This window comes from Schistocerca gregaria, chromosome 5 (genome assembly GCF_023897955.1).
Source record: "Schistocerca gregaria isolate iqSchGreg1 chromosome 5, iqSchGreg1.2, whole genome shotgun sequence".
NCBI lineage: Eukaryota > Metazoa > Arthropoda > Insecta > Orthoptera > Acrididae > Schistocerca > Schistocerca gregaria.
This window is the reverse complement of record NC_064924.1, coordinates 238307742-238321150: the sequence shown is the minus strand read 5'-3', so window position 1 is coordinate 238321150 and position 13409 is coordinate 238307742. Positions and strand designations below refer to the sequence as shown.

The 13409-nt window shown below is 37.9% G+C and overlaps 1 protein-coding gene across 1 annotated transcript in view; it reads left to right on the top strand.

Annotated features, from left to right (window-relative positions):
* LOC126272910 (GTP-binding protein REM 1-like) overlaps nt 1–13167 on the top strand; it is a 750201-nt gene extending 737034 nt beyond the window's left edge. The window contains exon 5 of the mRNA XM_049976175.1: nt 7376–13167. Coding sequence (XP_049832132.1) covers nt 7376–7614 — 239 coding nt within the window. The 3' untranslated portion in view covers nt 7615–13167. The remainder of the gene's footprint in view (nt 1–7375) is intronic.
* The last annotated feature ends 242 nt before the right edge of the window (nt 13168–13409 follow it).

The window sequence follows — 13409 nt, the reverse complement described above, 5'->3', positions numbered from 1 at the left end:
TTCTCCCCACGAACCATACGCGACTGGAACAGGAAAGGGAAGTAATGACAGTGGCACGTAAAGTGCCCTCCACCACACACCGCTGGGTGGCTTGTGGAGTATAAATGTACATGTAGATGTAGAACAAGACACAGAACAACTGATGTGGGCACTACAATGATATGAACATAGAGAGAGTCAGTCAGCACTGCTCCACACATGTATAAGCATGAGTTGCCAACAGACAGCATGGCAGAGACCGTGCCACATGCAGGCATCCCATAGCTGGCCTCCACCGGCCAGTCCACGCTGATACAGTTGGTGGCCGATTCAAGGTCACACATGAGGTGATACCACATTCAGTGCATTTACACTCACATGCATTAGAAGAAGGATACAGCACACCTCTCCTTCATGTGAAGCAGGTGCCCAGGTGATGGAGGAGACACCCAACAATAGCTAAATCCATCTGATTCGGAGTGGTGGCAGCTTGTGCTGACACAGGGGGTGGGACAAGGTGCGGGCAGGCACCAAAGCATAGGGCCAGAATGCATGGGGATGCAGGCACGCCCGAAGGCAATGAGTCCACTGGAGACCAATGGCAGCATCAGAAAGTAGGGTGCTATCACCATCTTTGTTTGTCAGCAGGCAGGTCTCAGTGCAGAGGAGACAGGGCTGGACCCACTGGAAACAATGGCTGAGGTGAAGATGGTAAGGGGCCCAGTGTAGGTGACCTGACAAGAACAGCAGGCATTGCCAATGGATCCAAGGATGGAGATGGACAGGTGCCCACCAGAAAGCTGGAATCCCAAGTTGCCGCACATGGAGGAGGTAGCCAATGGGACAGAGGCTGCTCCACACCAGGCAAAGATAGGCTCAAGGCAGAGGGCAGTGGGGTGGGCTGCAGTGGCAGGGTCACACCTGTGAGCTAGTAGCTTCTGGTGGCAAATGGGAGTACAACTGGTAAAACTTGTACACCACCAGCCTGTTAGTGATATGGACATCACAATGATGGTGTCTCCAGAGTTGGACAAGAGTGGCCAGTATCCACTTGCACCAGCAACCAAACCCTTGTGCCTACACTAGTGATTACAGTGTGAAGAGCCAGATGAACTGAACCACAGCAGGTGTGGCACAGGCTGCAGAAGGTGGAGGAACATTTGTGGCTGCCAGCAATCAAACAACTCAGCTTGGCTCTGCTCTCCCATAGGCATGAAGCAATAGATGCTCAGTAAATGAAGAAGGGTATTGTCTAGTGAAAAATCCACAACAACTCTTTCATTTGGGACTTGAACATATGCACTAGTCCTTCTGCCTTGGCATTTGATAGAGGATGGAATGGCAGAGCTGTAACATGTTAAATGCCGTTATAGGTACATATCAATTGGAAGTTGTGAGAAACTATCCAGGACCCATTATCTGAAACTAAGGTAGAAAGCAACCACTCAATAGAATAAACCACAAAGACATCCAAATTGTAGCCGCAGCTGACATCCAAGCAAACTGAAGAATGTAAGGGAACTAGGAAAAGGCATCCACAACCAGGAGCCAATAGGAATTTAAGAAGGGACACATGGATGCCGGGGAACAGGCCAGGGAGACAGGGACATCCTGGGAGCTGCCTGTTGTCAGGCACACTGCTCACAAGCTGCGACAAAACATACAATTTTGCCATCAATTCCTGGCTAAAAAACATGTCTGCTAGCTAACAGTTCAGTGTGCAGAACTCCCCAATGGCCCTGTTGGAGAAGGAGTAGAACCTCACACCGTGGCATGGTGGGAATGACTACTCTGGGAGAGAGGTCTTCAACTGACAACAGTAAAACACTGTGAGAAACAGAGAGGTGACACCACAGGGAAAAATAGTTGTGCAGAGGGTCCAAAGGCCGTCCAAGAAGTTTATCTGGCTAGCCCTTTTGAACAAACCAAACCACCTGCCAGAGAATGGGTCAGTCGCAACAGCAGGTCATAAATGCGAAACCCTCAACCATGGCCTGTGGTTTAATATCAAGACAGAAGCAAAGCAATTCTGCATGATCAAAGTCAGGATCAGGACCCACAGGAAAATGAGACAAGACATCTGCATTGGCATGTTTAGACGTAGGTCAAAAATGGATTTCATAATTGTAGTGAGGTGAGAACAGCACCCATTCTCAGGCAGGCAAGGAAGTGTGAGAGTTAAACAAGGAAACCATGGGTTTATGGTCAGTAATAAGGTGGAAGTTGAAGCTACAAAAAAAACATGAAATTTCTGGAGAGCATACAACATGGTAAGAGACTCTTTTTCCACCTGAGAATAATGCTGCTGCGCCAAAGTGGGAGATTTACAAGTGAAAGCAACAGGGCTTTCAGAGCCATTGGTATAGAGGTGCATTTGGAATGCATTGAAGCCATAGTGTGAAGCATCAATTGCCAAAACTATGTGCTGGTCCAGAGAGTATGAAGCTAAACAAGGGGCTGAGAGTATTTGGGATTTCAACACTTGAAGAGCACCTTTAAAATCTGGGCTCCAGCAAAACGGTACATTCTTGTGCAATAAGGCATGCAACATGTGGGTCAATGTGGCTACCCTACCTAGGAAGGCCTGAAGCTCCTTCATGCATAAATGTAACAGTGGAGATGTGGTCTGGCAGATGCCACAAACCCTGAATAAACAATAGAAGATAGAAGGTAGAAAAAATTGAGATTTTTTGAGGTTACACTGAAAGCCTGCCAACTGTAAGACATAAAACAAAGTGTACAAATTTTTCAAGTGATCAGCCATGGAGGAGCCAATGACAACAATGTCATCCAAATAATTAATGAAACCAGGTACATGCATAGCTAGTTGCTCTAAAAATCATTAGAAAATAGCAGAAGCTCTAGCCACACCTAAAGGAAGGCACAAATCTTGATAGAGACCAACAGGATTATTCAAAACCAGTACCTGCCAAGACTAAGCATCCACATGAACCTGCAGATACACCTCAGACTGCCACCTGATATTTTCGCCAACAGCTCCTCCTGGTGTGGGAGAGTATATTTATTGACTGCACATTGACAGTAGTACTGAAGTCATCACAGAGGTGAACTTTCCCCAACGGCCTCCAAACTACAACCAATGGAGATGACCATTCACAAGCCATAACAGGTTGCACCACCCCTACAGATTGAAGTCTGTACAATTCTGCTTTCACTTGACCTTTCAGGGTGACAGGAATTGGACAAAAATGAGGCTGAGCCTTTGATTTCAAAGAAATATGAGCAGAAAAATTCATAGCACACCCTATACATTCCAAATATTCCTCTCACAGTGTTTCCAATTGAAAATACAGCACCTGATCGGACAAAAAGTGAACGGCATCAGGGACAAAAAAATCCAAATGTTTGAAATGCAACCATCCTGAACAGGATCTCAAAACTGGCATCAGCAACCATCAAAAATGTAATGGAGTGAACCACTGACTTGTAAGACGCAGATGCTGTAAATTGTCCCAACAATATGATGTTCTGTTAGTCATAACTGACCAGCTTCTGCCTGCCCAGTGTCAAAGGCAGTGGGCCTAAACTCACATAGGTTTGAGAATTCAGTAGCACCACTGCAGCGCCTATGTCAACCAGTAGCCAGAGCACTTGGAGAAAAACACTTAACTCGATAAACAATTTGGGAGAACTCACAAACATTGGAGTCACACAATTTACACCCATTCTCATATCCTGAGCAACCCTTCAGCAAATGACACATGGAGAGGATATGACCTTTCATCTGGCAAGCATTACAAGTAGCCCAGTGCTTAGGGCATGCTGAACGTTTGTGTGGGACAAAACATAAAGGACAAGACAGAAACAGAGAATGCTTTCGCTGACATGGTCACAGCTGCTTGGGCTAGCCTACTGTAGCTTGTTGGGCTGGCCTTGGTCTGTTTGACATAGGGCCCACATGTTTACGGCTGTTGCTGCCACTTCCTCATGTAAGCCATCTGTCTTCATAATGTGCACATCCTGTGACACTACCACCACATCACTCCACATTTCAATTTGATCACTGGCTGCCTGAGAAACTTCAAAAGATTGGGCTATTTGTAAATGTTCTGCCAACAGGGGGTTCTCACAGAACAAAGGCTTCTGGTGCTCTTCCTTGTCCAGAGCTAAAAATATAATTGTGTTGTGTACAACAGAGTGTGCATAAGAGTCATTATGGGCATCAGTAATGAACTGACACTTTTGGCTAAACTCGTGAAGTTTGGCTACCCAGGCCCAATATGACTGGTGCGGTTTCTTGTGGCATTGGTAGAATTCAACTCATGCTGCAATGTCATGCTTTTGTTTGTAATGGTAGTTGGACAATAAACTGCACATACAATCAAAAGTAACAGCTGCTGGTTCTTGTAAAGGGGAAAGCTGACTCTGTAATTCATACATTTTAGATGAAACCCACAAGAGGAAGATGGCTTTGCACTAATTCCAGTCTGCCAAACCGAAAGCCAATAAATGCTCTCTGAGTATTTTTTTGTGAGTATCCCAAATGGTCATGGGTTTGTCCTCTTGCTGGATGCTCTGGACAATGCATGAATGTGAATTGTTTACCTGCTGGTGATCACAATGTATCCAAGGCAACCCACAAGCTTGGTGGTAGCACGCCAGCCTTCCACTTTTGGGGTGAACCCGCCGGGATCCTGACACAGCAATGGTAGTTTCATGATAAGACGTACTGGGAACAACCTGTCAACAGCTGTTATTTCACACACAGAAAGTCTTTTACAAATTGTGTAGCGAGGACATTGTTCACTCAAAGAAGGTCCTCAAACTGGTGACCCTCTTATGCGACAGATGCTCGGGTCCATGTCCTACAAGCACCTCTGCCAATTACCCAGCCATCTAAGAGTTCATTTAAATATCCGCACACAGCATGACTGTTATGTGCAGTTACCCCATCATGCTGCAAACACTTGTAGCAATATGTCCAGCAGAACATCTTCCAGCAGATTGGGTAGAGTTTCTTGCAAAAATTGAAGGTAATTTGCACACAGTTAGTCGAGGAGGTAGACAAACTGGCTCAATCAGATGGTCCTCCACAATGCCTGCCCAAATGTTGAGCGAAAATTGTTACTTGTGTCCATGGATGTATGTGACGTAAGGATTTCCCCTTGCTCAGTAATGGAAGATTTGAGTGTTGTAAAAGTCACCCCAATGGAAGGTGTACTCATTGGTAAACAACACAATGGTGGGGAAGTCAGGATCTCATGTAAAAGCCACAGAAACCACCGGCAAAAACCTAGCCTGTGTTCATAGCCCGCTAAAGGATTTAGGTCTTGGATAGGGTGGAAACTAAATGAATGCTGGCCATCAACCCTCAAAACCTCCCAAACTAACCAATGAGTGATCCCCATGTCATGTCCAGCCACTGAAGTATTTGTCATAGGTGCTTCCACATAGCACTTGAGAACAGTCTCTTCAAATTCAGCATCCCATTGTGTTTGAGGTCTTCCAGCATCACCATATCTCGCTAATGAGCCTGTTTTGCCAAGTTGACGGTGAATTGCTGTAACTGCTTGTGGGTGTGGGTGGCGTCTTGCTGTGTACCATTCCTCATACAATTGTCGAGTTTCATGCGCGTTACTGTTGGTTAGTCCAAAACAAAAACCTTATCTCATTGTTCTTCAAACAAATACTCTGCTGCCATGCTTACTGTATTACTAAATCGCAGGTGATGTGTGTGTACTCCAAAGTGAAGCTTACATGTGAATGCCTCCTATGTGAGGTAGAGACAAACAGCAAGACCTATTCAACATGTGTGCTTATCACGTTGGGGCAGTGACAGGGTGAGGGATGTTGGTATGTGTGAACTGACAACCATAATGCTGCCCTTCAATGCAGGGAAATCCTTTGGCCAATCGGAGTGCATGGCGCAAAGTCTCTGTAGTTTAAAAATGCTGCATTGTCGACCTACACAACATTAGTAATTTTGGTTCCTACTGGCATCAACTATCCCGAATTAAAATTTTTTGCCAATTTTTCTCCACCCTGTATATATATGTGTGTTCACATTCATAAATACTAGGAGCAGGAGACAGTAGTTCACATAAAACACACTAACCTTAATCTTTCAAAGATTCATTCCAAACAAAATAAGATTCCATAAATAGAGATATATGGGCATAGCTGTGTTATTCATTCCTAAGGGAAGAAATAGTTGCATTTGTGAAGTCTTCTGCTTCTCAGAGATGCACCGTCCCATGTAACAAACTCAACTATTGCAGCTAACAAACACTTCACAAATCCAGACACTTACACCCAGGCTGCTAATGATCTGTCCTTTATCCAGCACTAATAAATCTTTTCACCTTTCCATCAGACACTACTAATTCCTACTGGCTGATTCATTTATCAACTAACAAAGTACTCTGGTCTACCTGATGATTAGTGTAGCTGGTTAAATTTGCATTGGTATGTGCCATAATTAATTAATCACCCATTGCATATGCATATAACATTTTATCTAAAGCAAATGAATGATAACTTGAACATCAGAGCTGAAGAAACAATTGTTTGCTTTGAAGTAGTGATTTCTTTAATTTCCTTTGGGTTGAAATTAAAATAAGATATTTGCTTACTATTGTAGGTAAGCACTAATATACAGTGGCAGCAGTGATTGAATGTAATAGCAGAAGCATAATAATTGGTATTAATGCCTACTTATAGTCCCTGCAGTACAGATAGTACTTGGGCAGATGGTTTTTATTTTTTTTTAACAACATGCATATTCAGATCACATATACAGTATTATGATGATTTTCTGTCAGTACATTATAATGATGTTCTGTCTAAAATTGTTTAGTTCCTTTCATTTTCTTCTTTCTGATCTTTCATTTTAAGCTTACATCATGTTCCATTTTTATGTTATTTGTACATGACATTGTTTTCACCAATTTTTGTGTTAGGCTTACATTTGCAACATAATATTCTTTTATTTACAGCAAGTGACCAGTAGTTATTAATGTGTGTTGTTATACTATAAATGTAACTGTCTTTGGTTTTACATGTCATTTGTATATCAGTGTGGAAAATAATTATGACATTTATACAAAATCAAAGATGACTTGTCAAATAAGCAAAGTGCTGTTGAAAATTATGCAGAAGCTAAATGAAGCATATAACTTTTATGATATGTCAACTCTGTGTATGAGTAACTGTATTGCTACAGTTCACATTTTTAGACAAAAAGAATGCTAATCAATGTGCGTAATCAAAGGAATTATTATTAGAATTTGCAGTCTTTACCTATTTTTCAATTTTGTATTATTGGAAACTGAGTTCAAACACTGTAATACTTACATATTATATGCTCTAGCAAATATGATTTGTTATTTTCCAACTCCTCACATTCACTGCCACTCACACTGTTTTGTAATTACAGTGGGTCGGAAACTGGCCAACAGCTGTGGCTGCAAGTTCATTGAGACATCAAGCGGACTGGATCATAATGTTGATGAGCTGCTCGTGGGTATCTTGGCCCAGGTTCAGTTGAACCCACATCGTGACCGCCACAAGCTGCGCAAGGACAAGAAGCTGCGTTCCAGTGGCCGTCGCTTGCTCAGACACCTGTTGGGCATTCGTCGGCAAGCCAGATCATGTGAAAATCTGCTGGTACTATAGTTCCAATGACAATGATGCTCACATCTGTGGTGTCATATAGTCAATTGCAAATTTCATGAAGTCTTGTTTTGATTTTGTAGCAATTTCATAATGCAATGTTGGGCAACATACACCAGGAAACATGTGAACACCACCAAAAACAAAATGGCATCATTGAGGATATGTGGTTCTCTCACATATGAAACTGATAAAGAATGAAAGCACATTACTCAATGAAAAATATATTATTAACATCAATAGAGTTTGGAAATGAATAGTTTAGCCAGCATTATCAGATGTCTCATCATTTCAGTGTCTGTTAATTCACAGGACCTATATGTAACATAATTCTTATTATTTTCCATCTGCCATGAAAAGAATGCATGCAAATCGGCCCACCTTACACTGAAATAAGATTACACAATGACATATACGATCTTTCGACAATAGTATTGGATGATACACTTTACACAGCAGGTCCTAGAATTTTTTTCTGTGCCCTGCTTAAGATTTTAATGGCATTCAGTAATCTGTACAATGGATATAAGAAGTATATGAGACATAGACCTGTAATGAAATGTGGTCCGTCCACAATACGGGTCCATTATATTACAGTAGCATGATGTACATGATAAAAAGGAACGCACACACAAAACTATTTTAATAGGAAACCTGGCTTAAATTCAATACAGAAATAAGCTATTTGATAAGCCACTTATTTCTTACGTAAAACATGTTAAAAATATTTCATGCAAATAGAAATAGAAAAAGATTTTACTTACTAGGAAATAAGATATCAACAAAAACTACAGGTTAAACAAACATTATCTTGCTGTATTAAGGACTCCTTCATACCACAGGAGATAGAAAAGAATCAGATGAAATGACACTAAAAGTGCGTATAAGGAACCATCCAGGCCCAGAGGATACAGCACGACATAATGAGAGAGACTCTATAGTGAAATATTACCAACCAGTGGGATCTTCAAGTCTCATGAGATATTGCAGAAAGGATCAGAAACCTAAGAGAGTAGTGAAGAACAGACTGAAAATAGAAGCATTGGCAGAAAGCATGTACAGGGACAGGGGAAATGGGAGAAGGGGAAAGTGGGAGAGGGAGCATAAAACTTAAAACTTAATAGCAACAGAGGAAAATAGAAGGAATCAGAGCAAAAGACACATCTAGAGAAATAAAAGATAGCAAAAGATAGCAAATGAAATAAATGAAATCCAAAAAAATGTAAATTCATTTCAAAAGTTTATTGCACAAAAGAATAGTCTGTTATTACATATTGGGATCTATGCCTATAAACAAAAGAGTTTTTTATGCTATTTGTCACATGACCACAAAGAAATTTTATACATACCATAAAAATGATGTCATTTCCGTTTGTCTTTCTTTTACTAAAAAATTCAAAATTTTAGTTCTTTTTTTAATATTATTTTGTCACTCACAGTCTTCATTTTCTTTAGAGATAATGGTTTTGAATCTGTAACAGCAATGAACATGCTACTCCGCCAAATAAACTTTGTAATAAAACCCACTTAACCAACAGATTTCAATGCTGAACTTGTCTTTATCCAACTATAAAAAAATGTTAGCAAAAAGCTATAATTCATCTAACATCTGGAGAAAAGTTTACATACTAAAATAACGCAGGGCTCAGAAACAGAAGTGTTTATCTCATATTAAATTTCCAGTTATCAGAGAAACTAAGATATTTTATATTTGAGTACCTGTACAAAATTTGACTGTTGTTTCCATTTGCTTAAACAGTTGATGTAATAAAGATAGTATTATGGTGATTTTATTATTTAGACATTTGACCCAAGTGATTGGCAGCAAACTAACCAATCAGTTGTGATGCCTCGTTTGAAGGCCAGAATTAATGACAAAGGGACCAGATGAGCTGATCAACAGCTCCTACTTTAAATGTTGTGTTGCAAGTCAGAGATGGACCACAGACTTTGCTTGTTTCTTGACTTTCTAATTCTTCTTTGAAAGAAATACTACGAGTAAGCGCTACCTTAAATAAAAATTTAACACAGTTGCCTCATACAATCATTCATTAATGGACAGTTCCCAATATTCATGATAAAAATATTTTCGATAACATTTCTTGATGAGAATTTATCTGAATTTCTATATTCATGGGGAATGATTACTGGAGTGTATTCAATAGCCTATCACAATATTTTACATACATTCTGAAATATTTATGTTTCATCATGACTTTCACTTGTCACATAAAAACACATTTACATTTTTCAATACCTTACTGATTGATTAAGGGACCAGAAAAAAAACCCACTGTAAACAACATATAGTCACACAACTCTGTGCAACTTTAATATACAAAATTATCCTTTCAAATGTCATTGGTGAGAATGTTTTTATGACAGAGCAGAAATCGTAAATCTGCCATGCATATGATCTGAGAATTATGTGCTAAGTTGACCCAAATATCCTACAAAACTAACTGTGTGGTAAAGGTGCCCGCAAAAGTTTTGTTGCAGCAGTGCCTATATGGGAACGGGATCATCAAATATAGTAAGCCTCCTGACTTTTTTCTACTTCAGAAGCCATTGCTCAGCATTCATAGTGTTGGTCTAAATAAAAATAGCTAGATCATTGAAGGAACCACTTGAATTTCTTTGTTCTTTTCATAAGTGGAAATAACATAAAAATGCCATTTAAAGAACATGAATATATTCTATGTTATGATAAAAAGTTACACTAATATAAAAACTGACAACTTAAATGAAAATTATGCCTTTGGAAATTAAAATAACATGTCAAACAGATACAGGCCATTTCTGAATCAAATTTTCACATTGACGAACACACCTTCACATTGAGTATCATCAGTATAAGGTAATATTTCACACCTGTATTTATGATGGAAACAATTGTAGATTGCCTGGTCAATTAATTCACAGTTTCATCAACAAGAAAATGATTGTAATAAAATTATGTTTGCTATTTCCATTACCAGAAACAGAACTATCAAAATTTCTTTAGTTTCATTAATGCAAAAACTGAAGCAGTAAGACACAATATACATTTTCCAATTTTATAGCATGAAGACAATGACTCTCCATTTACCAGAATTATGTAAATGACTATACGTGTTACATTCATTATGGGTATGTTGATAATTTCCAAGAATATTATTCAGAAAATGTGCATCACTGCAATTTAGTTTGAGTCTCAAATCTTTACTATTAATCATTTTTGTTTGAGTAATAATAGAAAATTCTCAGAATTTATGGCATACTGGATATGTCACTTATAAAAATATTTTATTTATTTTCATGGGACATTGACACCCAACACCATGACCAGATATGAAAAACCTCAGTAATTAGTGTTCCCACTGTATGTTTGATATGATGTGTCATTTCCTGCTGAAGGTGGGAGGATTTGTTACAAAACACTGTCTCTACCTCAAATATTAAACTGATTGTGACAGTATATTACATGGTACCTTATAATTAAGTATATAGTCACTCTAGTGTAGTAACACAGTATGTATAGTTTAACTGATATTACTTTCTCAATCTCTACCAAACATTAAAAATCAAATCAATATGTACATAAAATATTAATGTAACTAATTTTAAAGAAAGAAAATCCACAGTTATTTAATGAACATTTGCAATGGCTTCTCCTAATACTGTTGAATTTTTTTTTTCTAATTTCTAGAATGCCACACAAGTTTAATACTTGTGTATTCCCTTTCATCTCGAGCTGCACTCTATAATTGACAACTAAAGTCCAATACGGAAAAATGTTGCATCATAAAAATCTTCACAGACAGAAAATACCATTATATACAACATAAATATTAGAGTACCATCCTCATACCCTGCTGCTACCCAAAATCTAAAGTCAGAAAATGTGTCAGTGATTAAACAAATGTGTGCAACAATAAAACATGTTAAAAACATAAACAGACAAACAACATTAAAACACCTTGTAATAAACTCTTTCAACAACTGTTCAGCATAAAGTACACAAAAAAAGGAGAATGATAATGCGCATAAACTCAGTCAGAGCTGAAAAACTGGCATACACATTCTAACACATATGTATCAATGTGAGAGACTGTGGAAGAAAAAGAGAGATGGAGAAAAATATTTTCCATCATTTTTAGAAAATCTTAACTCTGAAATATGCTGAAAATAATTTGTAACTTGACGCAAAGCAGTCGTTTATTTTTATCTGGAATCAGAAGCCTAACAATGAAATGTATTTCATGTATTGATTACAGCAATTATTGCTAAAAGTGCTTAACAACAGCATGTACTACAGTAGTAGAAGATTACAGCAAATTTTAAATGCTTGTATAACTGTTTAAATTCTCATTTCACTAAGTACTACTGTAGTGGTTTCATCGTATTTACAACTCATTCGATGTAAGTTTTCACTTTTCATTTAGTATACACCAGTTAAAATAATAAATGAATAATGTGCTTGGTGACAGAATTCCTCATGTTGCATTCCACATTCTTTTCTGTAAGTTCTATACTTAATTATTTAGTAATGAATGTAAATTTTTGAGTAATTATTCAGTATGGTTTTTCAGATATTAATGCCTGAAATGTTTCATTCACTTTAGTAATGTTACAAGACATTTTTATGATATGTATATGTCACTTCAATGTCATGCTGCTGTGTTTGCTCCTTGCTCACTGATCTGAATGACCCACAAACAGCTTCTTTTGTAATTTATACATTGACATTGTTAACAACGTACATTGTATCTGGGACAGCTTGTTCCACTGGAACTTCACTTGATGCTGATAGGCTGTGTGTATATTATTACTGAATATATGACCAAATGTAAACAATAATTGTTATACATGATATGAGAGAAAGAAAAACAGATAAAACTTACTATAAACATTATTTACATGCAATCTATTGTCTTGCTATGTATTACACATCAAAATGAAATATGTTTAATGTTACTCATAATATTATAATTCTATTTACTGTTACATGATGTGTAAGTACAGTCATAATTTTGGTGACATAGTTGGGGACATTACTGTATGAAGTATGTATGTAGATGCATATATTTACAAAATGTAACAGATTATTTGACATATATTTAATGGCAAACAATGAGACACATTATCATGGACGATTCAGATTACAAATGAAATATCCATTAAATGGAATGCAGTTTACTCCTCTTCACAAGTAACACTAATAATATTAAAGTTATGAAGAGGTAAGAAATCTAATACATAAATTTAAGTCAATATTGATAGTTTTTAAAAAAAAGACTGTGTTTAACATATGAAGATTTGTCTTCTTGATAGTTAGATTTCATACAACCAATATTTTTTATTTTGACTTTACTGTGGAAGTGTGTAACAGATTCCTTCCTAGTGTAAATGTACTTGTCTATACGAAACATATTTACAATGTGAACATTTCAGTTCTGAAAAATCTTGAGGCCAGTGTAAACACTTTTCTTTCATTAAACCACAAGCTTTAAAAATGAGATGGAAGATTTATATGTGTGTGTATTACAGAGTTTTAATATAAGTGTACACAGTGAATTTGATAGTTGTTTCTCTTTCTTTTGAATTTTGCTAAATATTTTTATTTAATATTAACAACTCTCATTTATTTATACATTCACAGTTGGGGAAGCTATAAAGTGTCACTGCCTACAGAACTGCATCAATGCCAAAATGCTGTGGAAACATGCAGTTATTTTATGCAGATAGTAATTACCTTCTGATACATCATTCACAATACAGTTATGCAGCCTATTATATCACTGCTGCCCATGGGCTAC